The sequence below is a fragment of the Geotrypetes seraphini genome, chromosome 17, assembly GCF_902459505.1.
Source record: "Geotrypetes seraphini chromosome 17, aGeoSer1.1, whole genome shotgun sequence".
Lineage (NCBI taxonomy): Eukaryota > Metazoa > Chordata > Amphibia > Gymnophiona > Dermophiidae > Geotrypetes > Geotrypetes seraphini.
Window position 1 is genome coordinate 1,943,108 of NC_047100.1, and position 26,808 is coordinate 1,969,915.

Consider the following 26,808-nt stretch of genomic DNA (forward strand, 5'->3'; position numbering starts at 1 on the left):
TTTCAACATTTTTGTAAGCGATATTGTTGAAAGGCTGTCTGGTAAGATTTACCTCTTTGTGGATGATACCAAAATCTGCAATAGAGTAGACACCCCTGATGGTGAGGATAACATGAGGAAGGACATAGTGAAGCTTGAGGAATGGTCTGAAATATGGCAGCTAAGATTTAATCCTAAGAAATGCAAGGTCTTTTATGTATGAAAGAGGAGTGGAACTTGGCTGTGACAGTATGTGATGATCTTAAGGAAGCCAAACAAATTGAAAAGGTGACTGCAAAAATTAGAAGGATTTTTGGATCCATAGGGAGAGGTATGGCCAGTAGGATAAAGGAAGTATTGATGCCCCTGTACAAGACTCTGGTGAGACTTCATTTAGAATATTGTGTACAATTCTGGAGGCTACACCTTCAAAAAGATATAAATAGGATGGAGTCGGTCCAGAGGAAGGCTACTAAGGCATATGAGGTCAGACTTAAAGATCTCAATATGTATACTTTGGATGAAAGGCGGGAGAGAGAGATATGATAGAGACTTTAAATGCGCATGAGTCATCTCTTTCATTTGAAAAGAAGCTCCAGAATGAGACATCATAGTATGAAGTTAAGAGGTGATAGGCTCAGGAGTAATCTAAGAAAAAACTTTTTTACAGAAAGGTTAGTAGATGCGTGGAATAGTCTCCTGGTAGAAGTGGTGAAGAATTCAAGAAAGCGTGTGTCTGAATTCAAGAAAATATGGGAGAGGCACATGGGATCTCTTAGAGGAAGAGGTAATGGCTACTGTGGATGGGCAGACTGGATGGGCCATTTGGTCTTTACCTGCCATCATGTTTCTGTTTCTTTGTTTACCCAGTGAGTGTGAGAACTGGGGCAGGCGGGGTGTTACTACTGCAGACAGGCTGATAACTTAAGAAAATCTGTTTTGTGTTGCTATGAACACATTACAGTGCAAAATAAGGAACAACTTCCACAACACCCCAGGGCTCCATCAACTGCACTGTGAAAAAAAAGCATCAATTTGTGGTCTCTCACCAGATTCCTCAGTGGAACATTCTGTTTTATGTAAAATGCAGTGCTCCAGGGTTTGTTTGTATTTTTTTTTTTGCTTTAATGATGGCAGATCATCTCCTGTCCGCACTGAAAACTGAAGATTGCTGCTTGCTATGTTCTGGTGGGGTACCAACTCTCCTCTACAGTTAATGACCACCTCTTGAGGTCTCTGCTAGGATCGGCAGATCTCTGAAGGGCAGACCAGAGCCCAGAGACAACCTCTGCAGGGATCCTGCATGATATGAAAAAGGCTGGAGAAATGGCTAGCTACAGTTCAGTTTGGACTGTGCAGAAGACTTCCTGTGAGTAGTTAGCAGAGATGTGGCCTGCAAATGAGGATAAGCCAAGGTTCCCCCCCCCCCCCCAGTGCCTTAAGTACAAACTTAGATCCAAAGCCCTGTGGGCAGGATAGAGAGAAAAAAAAGTAACATTTCCTCCCTGTTTTTATTGAGCACACGCCTTTTAAACATCTGATAACTTACCGTATTTGTACCCTAATCTTGAACGACTACTGAGCTCAAATTAAAAAGAGGGTGAATGCTGGCGAGAAGTAACTCCTTCAGTAAAACAGTTCACCAAAGTGCTTGGATAAGACAGGAAAGTGGGCAAGCTGGCTCCACCACCAAAACAGAGGTGTGACATCTCCTATGACCTCAGCAGAGAAAGAAACCAGGACAATCCAGTATAATGGAGTGACCGGAAGCAGCAGGTGGGAAGCTAGAAACCCAAAGCAAACCAACCATGATGTGTACACCACAGGCAGAAACAGAGAGCCACATTCTCATGGTGGCCAATCCAGGCCCCTAGTATCTGCCTTACCATGTACTGTTGTGCTCTGTTATGTTCTTCCTTACCACGCTTCATACTTTCGAGCACTATTAGTTACCACAGTGTCAAACCAAACTTATAACATCACTGAGGTCTTGTCCTGACCTATCCTATTAAGTATTGCCATGCTTTTTGACTACTATCGTGTCACGACCTAAAATGTACTGTCATGCTTTCTTATGTTTGTAAACTTGTAACCCACTTTGAGGTATTAAAGGCATGTCTTATATGTGCTTGTTGAAAGCCAATGATTGCACCTCCCTTCCCTTCCCCTTCCGATTGGCACAATGATGGAGCATAGCTGGTAGTTCTCCGCCCCTCCTCTCCACGTGCCTATCACTATGACCAGTGAGTCTTCTCATGTAACTTTGGCGACCCTCTGTGACCCTCATTTGCATACGCAGCTCTTCGAGAATGACTTGTTTGTTTTTTGGGAATTGTTAGATTTACAGACACTAAAGTGACCCGTTGGATTTTACTGGTGATATTAGAGAATCTGGCCTTCTTTACAAACCCAGCTCCTTAACGACCTGTGTTTGCACCTTTACTGATGGCTCATAAAAAGCACTGCCTAATATACTAAAACTTGAACTACTACCAAACAAAATCAGATTGTACTATATTCTAAAAAGCAACCTCATTCCCAGTAAACTTATCTGCGATACCCACTGGATCAAAAATCGCCATACTTCAATGATGCACACACCTGCAAAGCTAAAGCTATTTTACCTCTATGTTATACTATGTTTAGATGGAAAATGCTGCAATTTAAACCACCCCATGTCCACTAAGTCTGTATTTCCCACTAAAGTTTGGCCTGCTTCTACTGTGAATGTACTCTTGTGACCCATTCTGGGCTCCTTTGGGAGGACGGGCTAAATACATGAATAAAAAAATTAAAAAATTTAATCTGGTCTAGATAAAAATGTACGGCTTTCCTGTCCTGGACCATTTTTTTCTGTTCCATTATTGCAGAAAAGCCTCCAGATTATAAATCCCTCCCAGAACACATCACCAACATCCCCCCTTGCTATTTGGACAAATTTAGTGAAAAATGTCTTAATTCTTCCTTTTTGAAAAGCATAATTTAGATGTTTTGGCATGAAAAACATCCATCTGGCGCTTTGTACAGCTTTTGGGACATTTTTCTCTTTTGAAAAAGAGCGCCAGTGTGGCCAGCGTTCATGAGATCAGAGCATGCTGGGGTCACAAAGCCAAGGCTGCCTTTCTGGTCACAACTAGAAAGATATTAATAGCTGTGTTTTGCTTCCATGAGATGCCAGATGTTGCAAAACATCACCCCTTCACATTGCTTAATACAGAAACGAAATTCAGAACTTCCAGAGTTATCATTTTAATTCATAATAGTCTGTATGCACATGGCATCCTGCTCCAAATGTCTCCTGTGATGCTCTACTGCCCCTCTGTGATGTTCCACTCACAGTACAGGAAATCTGCCGAGCTCATGTCTCTTGTACCTAGAGAATGACACAGGGACAAAATTGTCCCCGTCCCTGCAGGAACCCATCCCCATGAGTTTTGTCGCTGTCACTGTCCCTGCCCCATTCCTGTAAGCTCTGCCTTAACCGCACAAGTCTCGAACACATGATTTTAAAGTGTTTGAGGCTTGTGTAGATGAGGACGGAGCTGGCAGAAATAGGGCAGGGTCAGGAAAAGAATTATCTGGGATGGGACGGGAAAAATTTGTCCCTGTGTCATTCTTATCTGCACCTGCCCTCTTCCCAAAATTTGTTATCAATCCACTCTGACTGAACCAATCAGAAAAAGGGGGGCAAAGCAGACCCTCATTGTGGATAGAAGACCTTCACTGAGGAGCTGTACAATTTAAATCCCAGCTCTGGCACTGATGATGTCCTTCACCTGCTGCAGCGGTAATTAGGGTTCCTCTTTCATTTAATAAAATGGGAATTTTTAAACAAAATTCCTTGCTTTCTTTCAATTTGTTATTGAAACAGAATAAAAGCAAAGTTAATAAAAGGTAATTCATTTTAAAAAAGTAGGTCTTCACCCAAAAAAGTTCCAAGCTCCCTGATGCCCCCAGCCCTCCCCTCGAACCTTATGAAAAATTATTCAGGGGAAGGAGAGATCCCCAGTTGAACATGCTTCATCAGTATTACAATTACATTTGGCTAGACCAAATAAAGGTTGGCATTGCTGTTAATATCTGCCATACAAGACAATGGCACATGGCTCTTGGAGAGGGGGAGAGAAAAAACACTGAGCATGGGCATGGTGCCAGAGGCATGCCACTGACTGCCAGCTTGGTAGGAGTTACGGCTGTCAGAGGAGAAGGTCTTCAGTTGGCTAGCTAAGCCTTATATTTTGAGCTGGGAGGGGAGGGGTGCTGGGGGATAAGGAGGGGCAGAGCAGGAGAGGAGAGAAAATGCTGTGCTCCCCCCTTTGGGTTCAGGCCCATCCAAAATTGGCGGTCTGGCTAAGCAAGTGTTGGGCATACTGCCCTCTACTGCTGCATAAGTTTGACTGCTTATCCAAATAAATAACAGATGATATGTTCACCAGCTTGGAAGCAAACAACACCCAAGGTAGGAGAAGTGTGAGTAGATATGTCTCACATCTGCCAGGACTTTCATTGTATCCTATTCCGGGATGGGACAGAAATATTGAGGACACTGAGTATACGCCTGGAATGCCATAAGGGAATGTAATGGAGATTACTACATGTTAGGGTTACCGTTTTTTTTACTATTGCAATACACTGGAATAAACTATAAACCAAGTTGAAGTTAAGCACTGAGACTGCGGACTGCTTATTTGATGAGAGGAGAGAATAAAGGTGTCCAGAAGAGATTAACCCTTGACTTGAAAAAAATAGCCTCTAGTTTTGTAGATCCTGGTCAGGGTACCCTACCCAAAGAGCTTGTGAGACCAGTGAAAATGATCACTTCAGTAACTGTAAGGGAGAAGCATGGAGGAGATCATGCAAGGCCCAGTTGTGTCTCAGACATTCTCCAATTAACAGATTCTGGGATGGAGCAGAGCTGCACTGCAGTGGCTTTTGAGGGCGATGCGAGGGTCCCGAGCACGGGCAGCCTCCCACTTATTAAAGAGCTCTGAAGGAACCCAACAAAGGAGCTCTGCTAGACTCGAGCGCTAGGAGGGTCCCCACCCACGAGAGGGAGGAAGTTCTGTCCGTCTGACTTTCACTTTCGTTTCCTCCTATCGTTCCTTCCTGGCATTGGCAGCGTCGGGAGCGGTCAGCTGTAGCGGGAGATGGCCGAGGGGCAGCAGATTCGGTCAGTGAGCACGATCCAGCACCACTTCCTCCCCACCCCTTCCCTTCTCCTGCCGAGGAGCTGCGCAATTTCAATCCTAGCTCTGCCCTCTCCTGCTTTCCCTGGGCCCTGGTTGGCCTTGAGGATTTTGCACTCTTGCAGACGGTGCTGCAGAAAATAGAAATGAGCTTTCAAAGGAAAAGCTGCTAAGTCCCATCCCTTGCCTCCTAAATCTCTGGGCACTGAGGTCATTGCAGTAAAGTGTGACCACTGAGTGCATATCCCAGATTTAATGCACTGCGGACACTGGCTTCCTGAAGAGGAGGGGGGTGACTTGAGCTTTTTTTCTAATCTAAGCCATTAAAGGGTGGAGGGGGACCTGGTTCATTAAAAACAAATGAACATAAGAGATGCCACTGCTGGGTCAGACCAGTGGTCCATCATGCCAGCAGTCCACTCACGCAGTGGCCCTCCGGTCAGAGACCAGCGCCCTACTAGCAGGAACTTGTCTAACTTTGCCTCGAATCCCTGGAGGGTGTTTTCCTCTATGACAGACTCCGGAAGAGCGTTCCGGGCTTCTACCACTCTCTGGGTGAAGAAGAACCTTCTTTCATTTGTACGGAATCTATCCCCACGGAGAAATAACCACCCCCACCCCCAAAAAAGATATTTCGCAAAGTAGACCACTATAACCTGTGTATTCAATGATGCTTGTCTGGGCAGTTGTATCCTTAGCACATAGATGCTCATAACACTGACAGACTCTTGTGTACGTCATCTAGTCTGGTATATACTTATGAAGGGAATTTTAAAAATAAAGTCAAATTCTGGAATGTCTTCGGGGCACAGTTTGAGACACTGCTCTAAAGGGATCTGGGTACACAGGTGCCTGCGAGGAATTGCCCACCTGACGAAAGCCAAAAGTCTTCAGTCATAGAAGACTGCAGTATTATAGGCTGTTTAATTCTAGGTGGAGAAGAATGATTTCAGCTTGGGATCACTTCCCGAGCTATTTATTTTCTAAAATAATTGACCACTATTTCCTTTTTTTACTGCCCTTTCACCTTAAGGTCCCATCCCCCTTCTCCCCCATTTTGCTGGTTCTTCGAAAGTCCCTTCCCCCCTTCTCATACAAAAGTGCAGCTGTATTAGGAAGATGCTCCAGTCAGGACAGAGGAAACCCACCTAGGACACTGGGCCACTGGTGTTTCACCTATAAATCTTCATATACAGAGCTGGTCCATGGCCAGTTCAGAATCCGGATCTTCAGGCCGTGCTTTCTCTTGTGCGTCTTAGCCCTGTCTAGGCAGCGCAGATGGGAGTCTGTTCATCTCGTAGCAGTGAAACAGATGTTGCCGCATCTGATGAAGGATTTCTGGTAGTGCCTGGACTTGAGAAGCCTTTTGTCTGTGCTGTCGTCTCTCTTCCTAGCATTATGGCTTTGTATGTTCTGTGTTTTTCAGAGATTCAGCCATTTCAAATTATGGAGCTGTGGAGAACATTTCAGGAAACCCAGGTATACGAGAGGCTTGGGAAAGACATTCAAGTAAATTTTCAATACTTTATACTTATTAAGCTTAGCCATTTGTTTCTCTTTCCCCATTTAACGTTTGTGTCCTGCCTCAAGTCTCAGTTCCTCTGTTCTTACACACATGATTTCCTGCAGTTGTTCAGGATGTGAATTTCACTGGTAAACTGACTTTCAGGCATTCATTCAATTTCATAGATCAGCTCTGCAGGTCAGTACCTTCTAAGCCTTCATATATGTTTTCTCATGGGGGGGCCTGATCCTCACATAGTGCCTGATGATGTGGATGGGCAGACTGGATGGACCATTTGGCCACCACCTCTGGGGTTCTCTGATGGGTGCAGAATGACAAAGGAATCTTGTGCTCTTTGAAAATGAAGATCTCTCTTGAATGCTCTTGTGTTCTAGCTGTTCCAAGTCCGTACCCCCCAGGTGACCAGGGAGGGGCCACTGCACCTCCATCTAACCTGATGGATAACATATCTGGATATGAAGGAGCTTCGACAGGAGATGGAGGTGCGATTGCTTTTCATTCTTGTGTAAAATATTCAAGCTGTGGCAGGTAATAGAGGTCAAGACACACAGCTTTTGCAGAGTTTGTCATCCTTAAAGACAGGTTCTGTTGCAGTTTTCAAAGTGAGAATTTCTTTACTTATACTTTGAAAATTGTCTAAGGAAAATCCCCACAGAGCATAATTATTATTTCTAGTTAGTGCAATCAGGTGTCCCTAGCACTTCATAAACAAAAATAACAGACAGTCCCTGACCCTTAAAGCTTAGGGTGTAATAAACAGGGTAACACAGATGAAACATTTGCACTTATCTTTTCTGTGGGGATTTTTCTAGCTAAAACAGTGCATGGTTTGCAAAACTCAAAGCTTTATGGGTTGCAAAAAACATTCTGGGAATAGCTCCACTGAAATGCGTGTAAAGTCTCATGTACAGGGTATGCAGGTTTTAAGCAGACCTCAAACAATAATCTGAAAAGGTACATAGAAGGGCGATGGAATGTCTTCCTATGAGGAAAGGCTAAAGTAGCTAGGGCTCTTCAGCTTGGAGAAGAGATAGCTCGGGTATGATATGATAGAGGTCTTTAAAATACTGAGTGGAGTGGAAAGAGAAGATGTGAATCGCTTGTTCATTCTTTCCCAAAATACTAGGACTAGGGGGCATGCCATGAAGCTACTAAGTAGTAGTATTAAAACAAACTAGAGAAAATATTTCTTCCTAAAATGTGTAATTACACTCTGGAATCTATTGCCAGAGAATATGGTGAAATCAGTTAGCTTAGCAGGATTTTAAAAAGGTTTGGATGATTTCCTAAAAGAGAAGTCCATAGGCCATTATTGAGATGGCTTGGGGGAAATCCACTGCTTATTTCTAGGATAAGCAGCATAGAATCTGTTTTGCTACTTGGGATCTAACTAGTCTATCCCAGTATGGTAACGTATATTTTTCAGTCACATTGTTATCAACATATAGGGAAGGGAAAGGGATTGGGACTTGTATACTGCCTTTTTGTAGTTCTACAACCACACTTAAAGCATTTTGTCTATCTGTCCAATTGTACCTGGGGCAGTGAAGGATTAAGTAACTTGCCCAAGGTAACAGGGCGCAGCACAGGGTTTGAACCCACAACCTCAGGGTACTGAGGCTGCAGCTCTAACCAGTGCACCACACTCTCCTATAGCCAGATAGGTGCCAAAGAACTGAGAAGCCTCTGTAGAAATGAACATTGAAATATCTCAGCAGATTTCTGCCTCAAATTTTGAACTAGAAACTGTTTTTGTTGCTGGCTTATATGATTAGAAAAGTTTGAATCTGGAGTTGATTATTAAGAACTCAAATGTTCATGAATTAGGGCACTTGCAAGATAATGCAAGAATGGCTTTCTCAAGTTTTTTACACCAGTGAAAGAACTGTTCAGCCTCACCTACTGAGACATCTCAGTTAATCTTTGCAAAAGCTTCTGAACTTGTTTTCTCCATGATTGTTTTACTGTGCAGAAGGGAAATTTTTGCCACCTCCAGCAAACCTCTTTCCCGATCCTGGAGATCACCTGCCTCCCTCTAACCAACAGTGGATGTAAGATTCTGTGTTTTCCTATTTGGGGAAAGGGTGGGAGAGGTTCTGAGTCTGAGTCCATTGCAGTTACTTAGCTTGTCCTGGGATGCTGTGGGAGAGCTGGTCCCGAGCATGAACCTCTGCAATTCTTCTGAATTCATTCCCTGCTCCTCTTTGGACAGGCTCTGGTGAGGAGCTGTAGTAGGCTGCTCCCAATACCACTCCTTTGCATGCATTTACGTGTGTTTGAAAGACTTTTTGTTAAAATACTGCGACCTCAGTTCTCTGATGGAGAATCTGGTTTCTCTCCTACCCAGCATCCCCTCCATTTCAGAAGACATGGCAAAGGAAACCTTCAAGAAATATGCATCTCGGAAGTGCTGCTACAGTACTGCACCCACCAATGAGATGATCTTTCGAGATTTTAGGCCTTTCAACACCTATCGGGTGTGTACCTTCAGCTTGTTGCTCTGTATTCTGGTGTCCTGCAGGCATTTGTTTGCTTCTACCTGTGCAGTCAGTCCCCCGGCCAGATGGATTTGGGAGGGGGCACACGTCCGCCAGTCAGATGGAGCTGGGTGGGGGCACACGCCTATGCACAGTACACCTGGATACATACACATATTATATAAAATGTGTCTGTATGTAGTATGTCCAGGTACTTATACACCATATAAATTACACGCATGTCTGTGCAGTTGCACCTGCTTTGGAGAAGGTGTAACCTTGTGCAGGGGGCAGAATGTTCTGGGAACTTATTGTTCGGCCACATATAAACATACGTTATCTTTATAAAATATCAAATTGACATAAAATACACATATTTTGGGAATTTTTTTAAGCCCCTCTAAAATAATTACCGTTGACAGAAACACTAGAACAAAAAAATTGCTGGGGTCATGACCTTGATGGGACTGCGGAGAATGAAGACGTTGCAGTCACTCAAACGTGGTGGTGTCATCACAAGCCTCAGGTCTGAGCGGCTTCTAGAGAGAGGCAAGGTTCTCAGGTATTGAGAGAAAGTGTCCCAGCTGATTACCGAGAAGGTCTCTGCATCCCTAGGGAACTTTCTCTGGTATGATGCAAGTTCTCTAGCCAGCGTTAGCAGTGAATTTGAGGCTGAGATTAGACTGCCTTAGGGGTGAGGTACAGTAGATACTGAAAAACTGATTCCTCTAAAGAAGGCTTGGTTGATCTGTGAACCTAAAAATGTTTGTTTAGTACAATGTTCGATATACATTCCCCGCCCGTGGAAGAGCAGTCATTTCCTTTGTGATCCTCAGTCCCAGGGGCATTAGGTGGCTCATTCAGGTCATTAGTTAAAATATGATCAAATTTCTTTTCTACCTTTTCTCCCAGAGGGGAGAGAAATAAAGATTAGAAATATGTACCGATGCGTAGTACTACATTTCCCGTCTCCTCTCCCTCACCTTCACCTGCAGCCTGACAGTGTCCGGATTCGTTTCCAGTGGTGGCTGTGCTGTCTGTGTTTGTAAAGCCACATTCCTCCAGATTCATCTTTTCAGAGCTTCTCTGTCTCTTCACAGTCCTTCCTTCCTTTTATCATTGTAGTATTGCCTGGAGACCTTTACGGAGTCTCGAAGCTCGGAGTGGGTGTCTGTGCCGTACCGAGGTAAGCAGAGCCTGTGACACTGTCCCATCCTGACTGACTGTCAACTGTTTGAAGAGAGCTGAACGCTGTATCTCTCTGGCATGAATTATGAATGCAAATGTTCTGCCCGCTTTTAGAGCTAGCATTGATCTACTGTAGTGATTCCCAAACCTGTCTTGTGGGAACTTTAGCCGGTCAAGTTGTCAGGATATCCACCGTGAATCTATATTAGAGAGTTTTTCGATGCTGCCTTTTTGCTATGTAATCTATCTCACGCACATACAATATGGATATCCTGAAAACCTGACTGACTGGGGTTTTCCCAGGACAGGTTTGGGAGCCCCTGATCTATTGCATGGTGACAGACTGGGTGAAAATTCTTTGCTGGGAAGGCTGCAGTGAGTGCTGCTGATTGTAATTTTGCTCACTGGATGGTGCTCTCATAAATATTCAGGACCACAGAGGGGTTCTGATAATATCCGAGCCCTTGCTTTGGCACTATTAGTTTCAATTTGGCCATTGGTAACAGGTACACAGGAAATATTGGTTAAAAAAAAAAATCATACCCCCTCCCCCTACTACCTGCATCTCATTGGTGATACCTCAAGCCCGAAAATCTCCCTTCCTGGAACGACATTTGCATTAGTAGAGAATCGAAATGAAATCTGGGATAATTTGTAAAAGTTTAAGCAGAGATGCTCCTTGCTGTGTCCCTCAGAAGCCGAGAACCATCCTGTGAGCAGACGTGGTGCAGACCAGAGATAGGATCACTGAGCCTTTTAATTATGCTGTATTTCTGGACGTTTTTTCAGTCTGGTTTGCTTTGGTGGTAGGTGAGGTGGTGGACTCAAATGCCTTTGGACCAGCTCCTTTTCCCTGGGATATTCGGGTGTCAGTGCCGGCTCTGTTCCAAGACAGTAAAACCAAAGTAAAGGTTCCCCACACCTCTTCAGTAAAGGTAGAAAACGAGGTCCTAGGGCCTGCCTGCTGCGTGTCTAGTTGTGTATCACTCGAGGTCTGTGGGGCCTCCACGTTGTGCATCTTGTTACCTGTCACCCAGAGTTTGTAGAATTTGTTTGTTGCTCTAAATATCTGTTTCTGAAGCAGGGAAGGAGGAAGTCCTGCCCAGTTTTAGTTACAACCACTAAAATCTGCCTCAGATATTGGGATATGGGGAGTGTGTGGCGCAGTGGTTAAAGCTACAGCCTCAGCACCCTGGGGTTGTGGGTTCAAACCCACGCTGCTCCTTGTGACCCTGTGCAAGTCACTTAATCCCCCCACTGCCCCAGGTACATTAGATAGATTGTGAGGGGAAAATGTTTTGAGTACCTGAATAAATTAATGTAAACCGTTCTGAGCTCCCCTGGGAGAACGGTCTAGAAAACTGAATAAATTATATAGGAGCAGAATGTGGGGGATATTTTCAGAGCGTCATTGTAGAGCCATGTGTGAAAATCAGTCACTCAAAGGCAGGACTGACCTCAACAGAGGAGAAAAACCATCTTTAAATTAAGTTGAATCGTGCTTCGTGTCATCTAAGCGTGATACTTGAGCACTGTGCTGGATGGGGAAACGGTCTAGGTTGCTATCCCATCTGATCTGCCGTTTTCCTGCTTTTCCTACAGCCCTGTTATCAGTGCCTGGCCTTGGGCAGGATCAGGTGTCACAAATGCAATGCAGCAGGCCGGGTGAGTCCTGTAGAGTCCGAGATGTTCGTAGCAATTTAAAAGTGACATGTTGCACATACTATTTGCCCAATGTTTAAGAGGGGGAATCTCAGTCTTTCCTCTCCTTCATTATTCTCTGTAAAAGTCTTGTCCATGGTCTAAAGCCTGTATTTTTCTTGCTTAGAGGTTAAAACAGTTCAGCTGTTTTAACTAATTTTCTGTACTCATAGCTGCTAAATGAATTTGCAAAGAATAACTTTTCACCAAAACAGAGAAGATAGGGCATCCTGATAGCAGTGTTGCAAGAGCGACCACAGTAAAGATTTCAGGTATCTTTAAATAAAGAAAACACAGATTTCAAAGACTGCAATTTATCACTGTCAACTGCTAAGCTAGTTGTAAATAGGGATGACAAACATTGTTTTAAATGTCTCTGCAAATGCCAGAAGCCTAAGAAACAAGATGGGAGGGTTTGTTTGTTTGTTTATTCATTTATATCCTACCCTTACCCAGGGCAGGTTACAAACTTACATACAAAACAATAACATTACATCAGAGATACATACACCATCAACAATGAATACTCCCACAGTAGAAAACAAGAAATACAAACCATAAAATAGACAGGCGACCAGCATTTAAACATGAGGCAGATAAAGGCCAAATGGCCCAAACAGTCTGCCCATCCGCAGTAACCATTATCTCTTCCTTTCTCTAAGAGATCCCATGTGCCTATCCCAGGCTTTCTTGAAATCAGACACAGTGTCTGTCTCCACCACCTCTACCGGAAGACTGTTCCACGCCTCTACTACCCCATCACCTCTTAACTTCACGCTAGTTGAGATTTTCAAAACCTGTTGTAATCTGGAATTTGTAATGTCTCCAGGAGACATCTCAAGAAATGTGACTTGCTGGGTTTTGCTGCTGTAGTGCTCACGCCATGACCTGTGCTGCATAACTGTGCATGCCAAATCTTTTGCCTCCCCCTCCCCCCTGAGCTCATACTGAGCACCCGACCTTCAGACAGAATGTGATAGATAAATCAGGGCAGCCAACATAAGATGGGATATTGAGCAGCCTTGATAGCACCAGTCTCCATCCCTAGTGATTTGCCTCAGTACTGGAATACCAACAAGTAGAGTAGGCACATGCCTATAGGACCCCTAAGTTTAGAATACACTCTGCCTCCTATATTGACTAAAAGTAAAAGTAACTGGTGCACTCAAATTCGAAGGCAGGTGTGAGAGGTACAATCAAGGCCACTGACCTGGTCCTCATGCCAAAGGTGCCCCAATGCTGCCTGAAACTGAAGGTAGCAGGAATTGGACCTCAGAGATCCCGATTGAATGTTTGACTTAGTCAGCAGTTTGGCCAACAGGATCCTGCTAAAATCCCAGGGCCTCAAGTGCCTTAATCGTAAAAGTTTAGAATGACCTTCCTTCTATTATTAGAGTTCTCTCTCATCTATCCACTTTTACTAATGATCCTTCTTTTTCAAGTAATCAGTCATAAAAGATAAAATTCTGGCCTAAAAGATATAGTTTCTGTTCTAATCTCCTGAATAATTTTATTAATATTTTGTTAACCAAGTCGAGCCCTCCTGTTGGGATGAATCGGTATAAAAAAAAAAAATCAAAGAAGAGCAGCAGGTGGACAACCAGGAAAGCCTTGCTCTAATCCCACTGAAACCCCTTATGATCTTGGGAAATCACTTAACCCTCCATTGCCTCAGCACAAATACATTGTGAGCTCTTCAGGGTCAGGGAAATTTGAGTACTCCCCTTGAGCTACTGCTAAAGGTGTAAACTACGGTAAGTGCAAATAGTAAACTCCTTCATCTGCTCATGTTTCCCTTTGAAAATGTTCTGCAGGCCTTCAAGTCCTTCATGGGTTTCACAATGCCTCCTTTAATCTATTCAGAGGATTTGTTGAATGAGCAATTTTCAGACTGCGCAGGGAAAGCGTTTCTGCAGGCTTAGTTTTAAAGGGAAATTCCACATGGGGACCAGCCGCAGAATAGACACCTGCCTGAAGCGCCAGGCATAGCTTTGCGCCATTCTATTTTGGCCACATTCAAGCATGCCCATGTTGTACTCCACTTACGGTATTACTTCTTCCCACTGGACATAGTCTCAAACCCTATATTTCGTCTGTCAAAAAAGACGCCACTTCAGCGATTATTTAAGTTCTGTATATTCTGCTGCCGTTGAATATACTCAGGAAGATTATTCCATTCCCTAGGCCCCATACTATGGTATATACTGCCTCACAGATGGAATTAGTAGCTCCAATTGTTCTGCAAATCGAAGGGGATGTGGCGGAACACGTGGCAGAATGCTCTCAACGAGATGTTTGGGTGCCAGACTGTGCAAACACATATATACGTTTAGCATTAGTTTAAAGCAAATCCTATCCATCAACCTCAACCAATACAAGCTCACATAGCACTCTGTCACATACTCACATCTCCCCAGCTTAAACAAAGTTCTGATCACTGAATTTTGGGCTACCTGGAGACACATAGCACCGACATCGGTACCCCCAGGAGTACCAAACTGCAGTAATCAAGAACCGAAAGACTAATTTAAACAAATGGGCTGACAAATAGGCCTAAGTCCATTCACCAGACGAAGTTGACAGTACTCAAAAGCATGGCATTACTTAATTGGATATTTATTTATTGGGGGGTGATGTTATGAGCTTTACAGTACATTATAGGGCCTGTTAATACAAAGCATGGTAAGTGTATGTACGTGTATAGTTCTACATGTGTTCTGTATGCAGTACATATGACATGTCGGTGTGTGCAGATGACATCCAACTCATGCACCCTCTTAATCCTGAAACGGCAGAAGAAATAAAAAATATTAACGACAAACTTGATCTAATAAAAAACTGGTTAATTGACAACAAATTATCCCTGAATGCTCAAAAAACTAAAACAATGCTTTTTACATGGAAAAGTGACATAACTCTAAAAACTCCATTCTTACTAGATGACTCCCCTCTTGATTCTGTTTCACAAATGAAAATTCTCGGGGTAATAATCGACAAGGATCTTTCATTTCATTATCATATCAGCGAAACAGTTAAATCCTGTTTTTACAGACTCCGTCTTTTACGCTCAATTTCTACTTTCTTAGACCCAAAATCTATAAACATTCTGATTCACTCATTAATTATTTCAAAATTAGACTACTGTAATTCTCTCCTAATAAACATATCTCAGAAAGAAAGGAGACGACTACAAATCATACAAAATACCGCTATTAAATTAATTTACAAAGCTAAGAAATACGATCATGTCACCCCTTTACTCATCAAATCTCACTGGCTTCCAATCTCTCACCGAATCACCTTTAAAATCTTATTCTTAGTTTACAAAACTTTAATATCAAACGAACCCCTTTTTATATCAAAAATGATAGTTCCGTATAATCCTCCGCGATCCTTAAGATCATCTTTATCTAACCAACTTTCAGTCCCTTCATTAAGAATTATTGGCACGAGACGTAAAGATATGTTTTCAGTGGTGGCCCCCTCATTATGGAACGCTCTCCCAAACTTTATTAAAAATGAAAAGGATCTTGTCTCTTTTAAAAAATTGTTAAAAACCTACTTGTTTCAAGATGCATTTGACTTATGAAATGATCTTTCTTATAAACGCAAATGTTCTTAAGATTCTCTTCTCCTATTTTTTTTTTTTTTTTCTTTTCCTTTTTTTTTCCCTACTTATACCTTTTTTTCCTTTTTTTCCCTATTTATACCTATTGTACTCTCCCCTCTATGTAAATTTTAACAAATAAAGTAATTGTAACTTTCCCCTTCCTTCCTCCTCAATCATGTTTGTCTAAATTTGTTTTGTCAATTGTCCAAAGTAGTAAAATTGTATGTATTACCACAATCTGCTGGTTTTTAAATTGTACATCGCTTAGAAATTTGTAATAAGCGATACATCAAATGTAAATAAACTTGAAACTTGCATGGTGTGTCCTGCAATGTGTATGTGTATAGGGGTGCCAGTGCTATAGTAAGGGGCAGGTGGGGGAGGGGGTGGTCCACCCCATTTTTATGGGGGTTCCAGCACCCATCCTCCTCTCCACCCCTGCTTCTTCCTGACCCCCACTAATGCGTGCGTGCACCCCTTCCTTCGTGCCTCTTTAATTTTCCCAGCGTGAGCAGTGTCACAAACTTGCTGCCCATGTTGGTGTCAGCTCTGTCTTGACATCAGAGGGAGAGCCGACAAGATGTGGGCAGCAAGTTCATGATACTGCTTGTGCTGGGAAAATTAAGAGGAAGGGGAAAGGAGGAGTCAGGAAGGAGCTGGAGGGACGGAAAAGAGGGCAAGAGAAGGGTGCTACCGTCCCAGGCGCCTCTTAGTTCTGTGTGTGTGTGTCTGGCTCACGCTGGAATACATGTGTTTGTACATTCATGGTGTGCATCTGTATGGTGCCTGGTGAGCAGTAAGTGTGCTCCGTGTGGGGTGTCTCATGTCCTCTTTGGTCTTGCAGGTGCAGTGCTGGGTTTGTGAAGGAAGAGGCAAGCAGTTTTCCGACAGCCAGTGCTCACACTGCCATGGCTTTGGAACTGAGAAGTAAGAATCGTTATACTGGTGGCCACTGGGCTCACACCGCTAGCAGAAAGATTTTGCTCTGCTAAAGATTCAATCCATCCAGAATGTTCCATGAAATCTCCAGTATGATGCCAGTTAGGACACAACAGACATCTATCTCTTCCTGATGCATTCTATATAATAAAACGCTAGCCGCGCATGCGCACTCAGACCTACATGATCTGTGATCCCTGATCTGCGATCCGTAGGTCCGTGGTCAGAGTGCGTATGCGGCGGCCAGATCGGGAAAGCACAGCCAGCGACTCCCCCCTCCCACCCTCACTCACCGCCAAAACCACCACCGCCAAAGCCTCCTCCTCCTCGCCGGCTCACCCGCATTTAAATTGAGAAAAGCGCTGCAATGCACTAACGCTGGCTTTGCCGTCTTCTCTCCACTGCAGCCCGCCCTCTCTGACTACTTCCTGTTTCCGCTAGGATTGGCCGCAGTGGATAGAAGACGCCGAAGCCAGCGGTAGCGTGGTGCAGCACTTTTCTCATAATTTAAACGCGGTGGCTGGGAAGGGGGGGCGGGAAATGCTGCTTCTGCACAGGGAAGTGTATGTGGGAGAAATGCTGTTTCTGGACAGGGAAGGCCAGGAAATGCTGCTGTTGCACAGGGAAGGGTGGGAAATGCTGCTATATTCTAGCACCCGTTAATGTAACGGGCTTAAACACTAGTAATAATAATAAAGCTCGATATATATCCTGTCAAACCTGTTCAGTTTATAAGACAGTATACAATAGCAGAAAACTACAAAGTAGATGATGAACCTTTCTGGTTCTAGACAGTATACAATAGTGGATACAGTAGAGGATGGTTACCAAGTGGGATTGTAGGGACATTTATCAATATAAGTAAGGCGGTAGGAGGAGGTAGAAGTGGCAGTATATCTCTTAGGATGGCTCCATGAGATCTCCCATAGGCTGCAGAGAGGGCAGCTTTCTCTGGGACCAGTGGGACCATTAGCGTTACTGGGAAAACTTGCTAATGGAGTCTGCACATGCCTGGGGATTCCCAGAGCACATTGGAGGGCACCAGCGTTCCGTAAGACCAGGGGTCAGGGATCGGCAGAGATTTGGAAGGGCTCCATTGCCTTTGAATTTCTGAGCTTAAGTTGAGTCACATACAGATGCAATAGGTACTTCCTTGCACCAAAGAGCTTACAATCTACAGCAATGTGATATGTCCTTATTTCATGATGAATAGTTTCCGCTCTTTAAAAAAAAATATCATATTAAACAAAGGGAATCTGAGTAAACACATAAATTTTAAATTATTACTTCATTTATTTAAGGAACAAAGTTATCCAATGGCCATAATCACCCATGTAAAAAAGTAACTTCTCCCTTCATCAATCAACTGACCATATTTAATTTAGAACGAGATTAAAAAAGTACAGTGATCTGAAGTACAGTGTGAACTGAAGCATAACTGGGTTGTGTAACAAGACAATGATCCAGAACATGAAAGCAAGTCAACATCTGCGTGGCTGAGGAGAAACAAAATTAAAGCTTAGAACTGGCCCCTCCTGACGTGGACCCAGCAGAGATGCTGTGGCAGGACCTGAAATGATCAGTTCGTGCATGACAACCTACAAATGTGTCTGTATTAAAGCCGACAAATTTAATTTCCTGATTCTCAGACCATTTACTAACCTAAGCCTTCACTTTTAAGAGTCACTATATTTTTCTTATTCTAAAATCTCTGTCCACAGATGTATGCAATGCGCTGGCACGGGGCATAGGAACTGCGACCAGTGTGGAGCGAATGGACAACTGCTCTGCTATCTTCAGCTAATCGTTAAATGGTAACTTGGAAAAGAAACATTTGTATTAATGTGTGGTGACTGAATTACCCCAGGCTGATTGCAGCAAATTCTCCTTACATTTTGAACTCAGAGCTCAACTTTCATCTCAGGAAACATACAAAATTGTACAGAAGTTGGGAGAAATGACACGATCACTGCCAGCGAGGGGGCTGAGATCACTAAGACCCCTTCCATCAGCAGTGTATTATAACAGCGAAAAGAGTGAACAGAATGCTAGGAATGATAAAGAAGGGGATCACGAACAGATCGGAGAAGGTTATCATGCCCCTGTACTGGGCCATGATGTGGAGTACTGTGTCCAGCACTGGTCGCCGTATATGAAGAAGGACACAGTAGTACTCGAAAGAGTTCAGAAAAGAGCGACTAAGATGGTTAAGGGGCTGGAGGGGTTGCTGTACAGTGAAAGATTAGAGAAACTGGGCCTTTTCTAGAGGGAATAGACTTAGTAGATAAGGACAGGCTGTTCACCTTCTCCAAGTCAGGGAGAACAAGAGGGCACTCTCTAAAATTGAAAGGGGATAGGTTCCGTACGAACATTAGGAAGTTCTTCTTTACCCAGAGAGTGGTGGAAAACTGGAACGCTCTTCCGGAGTCTGTCCTAGGGGGGAAAACACCCTCCAGGGATTCAAGACAAAGTTAGACAAGTTCCTGCTGAACAAGAACATGCGCTGGTAGGGCTAGTCTCAGTTAGGGTGCTGATCTTTGATCAGAGGGCCGCCGCGTGAGAGGACTGCTGGGCATGATGGACCATTGGTCTGACCCAGCAGCAGCAATTCTTATGTTCTTATGTTACTTGTTGATTTAGTGTTTCTGTTGATAAATTGTTCGTTTATGACTGGTAGTTTTTCCAGTACCAAATACACCCCATTTTAATCAGGGCTTCCCAACCTGAGATCCCCGATGGAATTTCAGCGGTACGACAGAGTGGCTTATGTCCCTTAGTGACAAATCATGAGTCATCTCTCAGCCAGTTGCCAGTGTCCCTTGAGAAGTGGTAGTACCTGGTTGTGATATTACTTCTATAGGGGGTGTGAACATTAATCAAACATTCCCTAGGGATATGGGGTATAAAAAAGGTTGGGAACCTCTCTTCTTAGGAGCTCACACAAGTACTTTGATGTCCGTCTGAGTGAGGGGTGTCCCTTTAACGGGCAGAACAAACTCAGTCAAGAGATATCAGCCAAAGTTGATGTTCCTGGTGCCTCATTCCTTCCCGTCTGCCCATTTTTGCTGCCAGGATCCCTGATTAAGGACCATCTAAGCCAGGGGTGTCAAAGTCCCTCCTCGAGGGCCGGAATCCAGTCGGGTTTTCTGGATTTCCCCAATGAATATGCATTGAAAGCAGTGCATGCAAATAGATCTCATGCAGATTCATTGGGGAAATCCTGAAAACCCGACTGGATTCTGGCCCTCGAGGACCGACTTTGACACCTGTGATCTAAGCTGAAGAATGAATGAGTAAAAGGCAGAGTGAATTTTCACCCTCAGAGGCTCTGCATAGCCTGTTATCTAGCACAGCTTTGCCTGCCTTTCCCTTTGGATGAGCGTGGAGCTTCTTGATGGCAGGTTGTTTGCCTTCAGGATTTTAAACGTTCGATAAAGCGTAAGGAGAAAAATTGTGCAGCTGATGGGAAATTGGTGTCCGTGTGTTATCTTGCTGAGGTGATATTAGATTACAAGACTTGAGTCTTAGTATAGACATGTTTAACGGTTTAAATGTTATGTGTGTGTGTGTTGGGGGGAGATTGTATTTCATATCTGTGTATTTAGATTTGGTTCCCTCAATATCTTTGAACAGATACTTTTCTGTTACTCTTAGAAGACAGGAAAATGATTTAGTGCACTTTATGAGAAAAAAAGGTGTGTACCATGGATGTAACAGTTCCTGGAGAAATGAATGCCCCCCATACCCCTTATAAATGTGTGTTACTTTGATACTATTTAGGGGTTACCTGTGCTAAGTTACCAGGGACCACAGACGTTGGACTACAACTGTATTTAATGATGTGTATAACAAAACTGGCCTCATCTTCCTTTATCTTTCAGGAAAACTAATAAGTTTGTATTTGTGGTTGACCAGCAATCAGGGTTCCCCATGGACTTTTTTCAGAAAGTGACAGGGAAGATCATCTTTACCGATGAACAATCCATGGTAATGTTAACATAAGCATAGAAAAATCTCACTGTATTTTAATAAATAAAAATTATATGTAAAGTGCTCGGTATGATATACACCAGCCAAGCTAGCAGCTGTATATATATTTTATTTATTTAAAAAAATTTCTATACCGTTTAAAACTAAACAGTTTAAATAATTTACATACATAATTTTAAAACAAAAACATAAGAAATGCCGCTGCTGGGTCAGACCAGTGGTCCATCCTGCCCAGCAGTCCGCTCACGCGGCAGCCCTTTGGTCAAAGACTAGTGCTCTAAATGAGTACAGCCTCACCTGCATACGTTCCAGTTTAGCAGGAACTTGTCCAACTTTGTCTTGAAACCCTGGAGGGTGTTTTCCCTTATAACAGACTCTGGAAGAGCGGTCCAATTTTCTACCACTCTCTGGGTGAAGACGAACTTCCTTATGTTTGTACGGAATCTATCCCCTTTCAACTTTTAGACAGTGCCCTCTCATTCTCCCTACCTTGGAGAGGGTGAACAGTCTGTCTTTTTCTACTAAGTCTATTCCCTTCAGTATTTTGAACATTTCGATCAAGTCCCCTCTCAGTCTCTTCTTTTCAAGGGAGAAAAGGCCCAGTTTCTCTAATCTCTCACTGTACACCAACTCCTCTGGCCCCTTAACCATTTTAGTCGCTCTTCTCTGGACCCTTTCGAGTAGTACCGTGTCCTTCTTCACGTACGGCAACTAGTGCTAGACACAGTATTCCAGGTGAGGGCATACCATGGCCCGGTACAGCGGCATGATAACCCTCTCCGATCTGTTCATGATCCCCTTCTAAATCATTCCTAGCATTCTGTTCACCCTTTTTGCCGCCTCTGCACATTGTGCAGATGGCTTCATCGACCAGTCAATCAGAACTCTCAAGTCTCTTTTCTGGGAGGTCTCTCCAAGTACCGCCCCGGACATCCTGTATTCGTGCATGAGATTTTTGTTCCCGACATGCATCACTTTGCATCACTTTACACTTATTCATGTTGAACCTCATTTGCCATGTCGATGCTCATCTCTCAAGCCTGATTATGTCACGTTGCAGATCTTCACAATCCCCCTGTGTCTTCACTACTCTGAATAACTTTGTATCGTCTGCAAATTTAATCACCTCACTCGTCGTACCAATGATAAAATAAACATATAATCTTCAGAAATCATGTCTACAAAATAATGCCATAGCTTGCATAGTAAAGCTCATGAATAATTCATTAACTCTACCAGAAAGGAAAATTATTGGCTAGAAAAAGGCATCTAAACTAACTGCGTCTTAAGTAGTTTTCTAAACATGCCCTTTTCACGGCAGTTTCGTATCTGACCCACCAAGGAGTTCCATAACTTAACTCCTGCACAACAAAAAGTAATTTTACCTGTCTCATCAAGCCTTGGATTCACAGTCATCTTCAGTAAAGCTAGATTCTCATAGCGCAATGATCTTTTTGGTGTATAGCCAAGTATATTATTTTTGAACAGCTCTGGAATGTTTCCATACAAAAATTGATGGCAAATCATTACTGCTTTATACTGTACTCTGAAGGCGACTGGTAGCCAATGCAATTTTTGGAGATGTGGTGAAATGTGATCATATTTAGACAATCCCATTATCAATCTTGCTGCTGCATTTTGTATAACCTGCAATGCTTTACATCTTGCTTTTGTTATTCCAAGGTCCAAAGCATTGCAGTAATCAAGTCTTGACAAAACCATAGCCTGGACTACAGTACAAAAATCATATGGTGCTAACATTGGTTTTAATCGGTGTAACAAATGCATTTGTGCGAAACATATTTGTACGGTCTTAGTTACTTGCAACTTCATTCTTAGGCCAGAATCAAGCCTTACACCTAAGATGGTCAGACTCATGTATCAAAAGAACATCACCAATAGCTTTCACTTCTTTAGGCCACTGATGATCCGGCTTTTCTACCAATATTATTTCAGTTTTATCTACATTTACTTTCAAACCTTGTTCTCTCATCCACTCCTCAATTTTACACAAATATTTACTCAATGATTTTTCAAAATTCTTATCCCATCCGCCTACCGGAAAAAAAAAATAATAATATCGTCTGCATATATTCGATATTCAACTCCTAAAAATTCAAATAGTTTGCCTATAGCAGTCATATAGATGTTAAATTACAGGGCAGAGAACACCGAGCCCTGTGGTACTCCAGTCCTAGCTGAGTATTCTCCTGAAATCTTACATCCATTTCTCACTTGGAAAGAACATCCTAAAAGGTATGTTTTAAACCAATTAAAAACAACATCATTCATTCCAAGGTTATACAGTCTATACAACAATTTACTGAGATCAACCGAATCAAATGCTGTAAAAAGAGACATCATTGCACCAATGACCCTCCTGACCAACCCAAAGCCAGGGGGAAAGATTTATCAATTTATCAACGACCAGATAATAAAAGTAAAGAAAAAAACACTTATCTCAGATAGCTGTAAAGGTTCAGTTCCTCCTTGATCAGTACAAACTGGTGGCACCGATGCTAGACCTGGCTTTAATCCCCAAGTGAAAACACCAAAACATGAAAAACACTTGGAAAAAACCCCTCCAAAGTGAAACAATTAAATTTCAAATAGTCAGAAATAAGTCATCCATTATCTTCATAGCTAGGAAGACGAAGAGCTATGAAGATAGACTACTTATTTCTGCCTATTTGAAGTTTAATTGTTTCACTTTGGAGGGTTTTTTTCAAGTTTTTTTCACACATGTACTTTCCACTCAAACATCAGGTACAGGGTCCCTGCAATGACACAAGGACAGAATTTGTCCCCGTCCCTACGGTTAACAAAGGGAAACCATCAGGAAGAATCAGAGTATGAATGGGCCCAGCCACTGACCCTCAAGCCTTACATTGAAGATTGCTGGCGTAGAAGGACCGAAGTTGAGATATACACTAAAGAATGACAGTCTCTAGTATCCTGAGCAGATATTGTGTTGTCATAATGCCTCATTCCACCAATGCCTAACAGCCAACCTCATTGGTGATGTCACAATGGCTTGATTATCCTATACTTGGCTCACATAAGAATCAGAGTATGAATGTTTTCCCGTGGTTATCTGCAGGGACAAATTCTGTCCCTGTGTCATTCTCTGCAGACTTTGCACCTAAGTAGGAAGTTTGAGAATTGAATCATTAATAATTTTTAAAAATGAGGTAAAGGTTGGAGAGAGGTATGATGCAGCTAGAGGGGGGGGGGGGGTCGAAGGGAGGTCTAGTGCAGACGTTGGTTAGAAGAGGCTCAGTGCAGCTTTGTTTCACCCCCAGCTCTTTAGCTGAGCTCCCAGCTGTAAATAGAGATTATTGTGTTTCTTTTGGGGCTAACTGTGCTACCAAAGTTCTCTCACATTTCATTTTAAGTTCAATGAACCTGTTGCTCTAAAAGCAATTTTTTAAATTTCTTTATTATATTTTAAAATTGCCACACTGCTTTCCTGAGCTATGACTGTTCAGACCAAGGTAAGAAAACGGGAAGCAGGAGACAGCAAAGAGTGAGTTGAAGGTTTCTTGCTCTTGGTTTTCTCAGGTGCATCCTCTGGTGACCTTCCCTGATCCGGCCATCAATCAAGCCTCTCAAAACGCCGTGCAACGCCACATCACGCAGTTTGCTTCCACAGCTTGTATCCTGAGACAGGTACGTGAAGTCTTCTGTGAGTTTGCCCCTGATGGTCACTGATGGTCTTTGCCTTATATGCAATGTAGACACATTTATCCAGGGAAATGCTACACCGGCCCTGAACAGAACAATGGCCACACGGGTATTGACCAACACACTGGCTACACTAACACTGCTTGTTGTTCAGCTCACTACAGAGCTTTGTGGTTAGATCTGGACAGGTGCAATGCTACAGAGAACCAGCTGTGGTTGCTCTTTTACTAAAGGTGCTCAAGATGAGGAAGCTTGTCTTTGGTAAGGAGAAATGTGCAGGTAGTCATTTTCTGTGGCTCAATATGCAGATGTGTCCTGGGTGTGGAAGGAAGAACTGTGCAGACTGGGTGGATTAGGGGTCTTTTTCTGCCTTTTTGAGTCAAGTGCAGGCTTCACCTGTGAGGAGGAAAGAACATAAGCATTGCCATACTGGGACAGACTGAAGGTCCATCAAGCCCAGTATCCTGTTTCCAATAGTGTCCAACCCAGGTCCCAAGTTCCAGGCAGAAAACCAAAGAATAGCAACATTCCAGAGCTGAGATTGTGATGTCTTAATGCCTCATTCCACCAATGCCTAAGAGCCAGCCTCATCAGTGATGTCACAATGGCTCAATTGTCCTATAATTGGCTCACATAAGAATTGCCATATTGGGACAGACCGAAGGTCCATCAAACCCATTATCCTGTTTTCAACAGTGGCCAACCCAAGTTCCAAGTACCTAGGGTAGATGCTGGCTGCAGTTTGAATATAGAATCTGGCAATGAGTACTCATATATGATGTCTAGAAGGACTGAAGTTACCCAGTTAGATATAATTAAACTGGAATTTTTTTGTGGTTTAAAAGAAGTTTGGAGAAATTGACTGTTATTAACGTAGACCTGGAGAGGCCACTACTTAGCCCTGGGGGTAAATAGCATGGCATCTATCTGCTCTTTAGGATCTTCTCTCCCACCTGAACTGGCCACTGTTGGGAGTCTGTTGGGCTGAGAGGAAGTGATAATGGTTACTGCGGATGGGCAGCCTGGATAGGCCATTTGGCCTTTATCTGCTTCTAATACAGCAAATATTGCTACCCATCTAGCAGTAGAAATATGGTGTCAATCTGAGAAGCAAGCTGCTCTGAAAAGGCCCTAGTTGTTCAGGCAAAGCTTGATTAGATAAAAAGATTTAAATAAACTGGACAGAAGCTGCTCCAGTTGCAGCGAGTGGGGCAATGAATTCCACAAAGTGGGAAGTAAGAAAAGGGCGACTCTTCAGCATTATCTAAGGAGCTTATATTGAGGGAACTATTAATAACTTGTCTGGAAGTGCAATAATTGTGATGAGATTGTTGGAAAGATTGGGGAGCATCCATTTGTAAGAGTCAGAGTTTGAAATTTGCATCTGGAAGAAATGGCTTTTACTAATGGGGCAACGTGATCAAAATGATAAGCATTATTGATGAGTTTAAAGGCAGGATTCTAAAGATAGCTTGATATTACCTTAAACAGTTTTGATAGTCCAGTCTTTAAAGGACATTGTTTTGAGATGAATTGCCAGCAACTTGGAAGAACAGATTTTGCATTATTTATGGTTGTGAATTTAAATGACGTCGTGTTTGCATTTCATTTCTCTTTATCAGAGACAGACTGTTGAGCTGATCCCATTGACGAAGGTGGATTATGAGTGGAAGGGGATGCAGTATACCTTCTTTGTATATGGAGAAGAGAACAGTGTGTATACTGATGATTACCCAGCCAAATGTTGCTGCTCTGTGATGTGACCAGATCATCAATCCAGGAGCCTTCTCCTAACAAGCCACTTTACTGGTCAGCACCCCTGAATTCATCCTCTTGGGCAAAGCACCTACTCCTTCATTGACACATCAACCTCCTGAACTCCAGACCTCTGACTGAGTTCCAAAGATTTGGCTCCAACTAATTTGTATTAACAAAGACTTTGTTTTAGGAAAAAGCCAACACTATAAGTTCTTGATATATCCCCGATTGAAGAATCTGTGGTACTGCATTCTTTATGCAGTTTGGCTTACCAGTTAATATATGTCATTTTAAACCAGATGCTTTGTCCTCTCTTGGGTATCCAGTTTGTTTAGATTCAGTCAGTGTTTGGCTACAGCACTACAAACTTCTTTCTCAGCTATTGGGGTTTTCCCTTGCTCAGTCTTCAGTCTTGAGAAGTTGGTGCATCTGCAGGCCTCACTCCCATCTGTAAGTTTCACTGTTGTGCAGCGAAAGGGGTTTCCCCAACTCCCAAGGATGTGAATGCTGCCCGCTGACCACAACATCCCCAGCTGGGCAGCAGAAGCCGAGTGCTGAATCTCCAGGAGGTCAAAGGACCTTAACTAGTTCTTTCTAACCAATAGCATACTGTGCCATATGTTGTATTGTAATTTCAATATTTTTGTTATACTTGTAATCGTCTATTGCTTATGTTTCTACTCTTGTTGTGCATTGCCTTGAATAAATTTCTTCAAAACAGCAACTGCATCATCATTTCTGTAGCATAGTACTGACCCAGTAATTCTATCC

General features: G+C 43.0%; 1 protein-coding gene across 1 annotated transcript; it reads left to right on the forward strand.

Moving 5' to 3' along the window:
- The first annotated feature begins 5,041 nt into the window (after positions 1 to 5,041).
- Positions 5,042 to 26,758, forward strand: LOC117351190 (protein SSUH2 homolog). Its single transcript, XM_033926111.1, has 13 exons — positions 5,042 to 5,149; positions 6,592 to 6,644; positions 7,065 to 7,172; positions 8,663 to 8,741; positions 9,038 to 9,167; positions 10,293 to 10,353; positions 11,166 to 11,290; positions 11,958 to 12,020; positions 16,511 to 16,593; positions 18,327 to 18,419; positions 20,487 to 20,592; positions 24,157 to 24,264; positions 25,902 to 26,758. The coding sequence occupies exons 1-13, from the start codon at positions 5,127 to 5,129 to the stop codon at positions 26,040 to 26,042; spliced, it is 1,173 nt and encodes a 390-aa protein (XP_033782002.1). The 5' UTR covers positions 5,042 to 5,126; the 3' UTR covers positions 26,043 to 26,758.
- Positions 26,759 to 26,808: the final 50 nt, after the last annotated feature.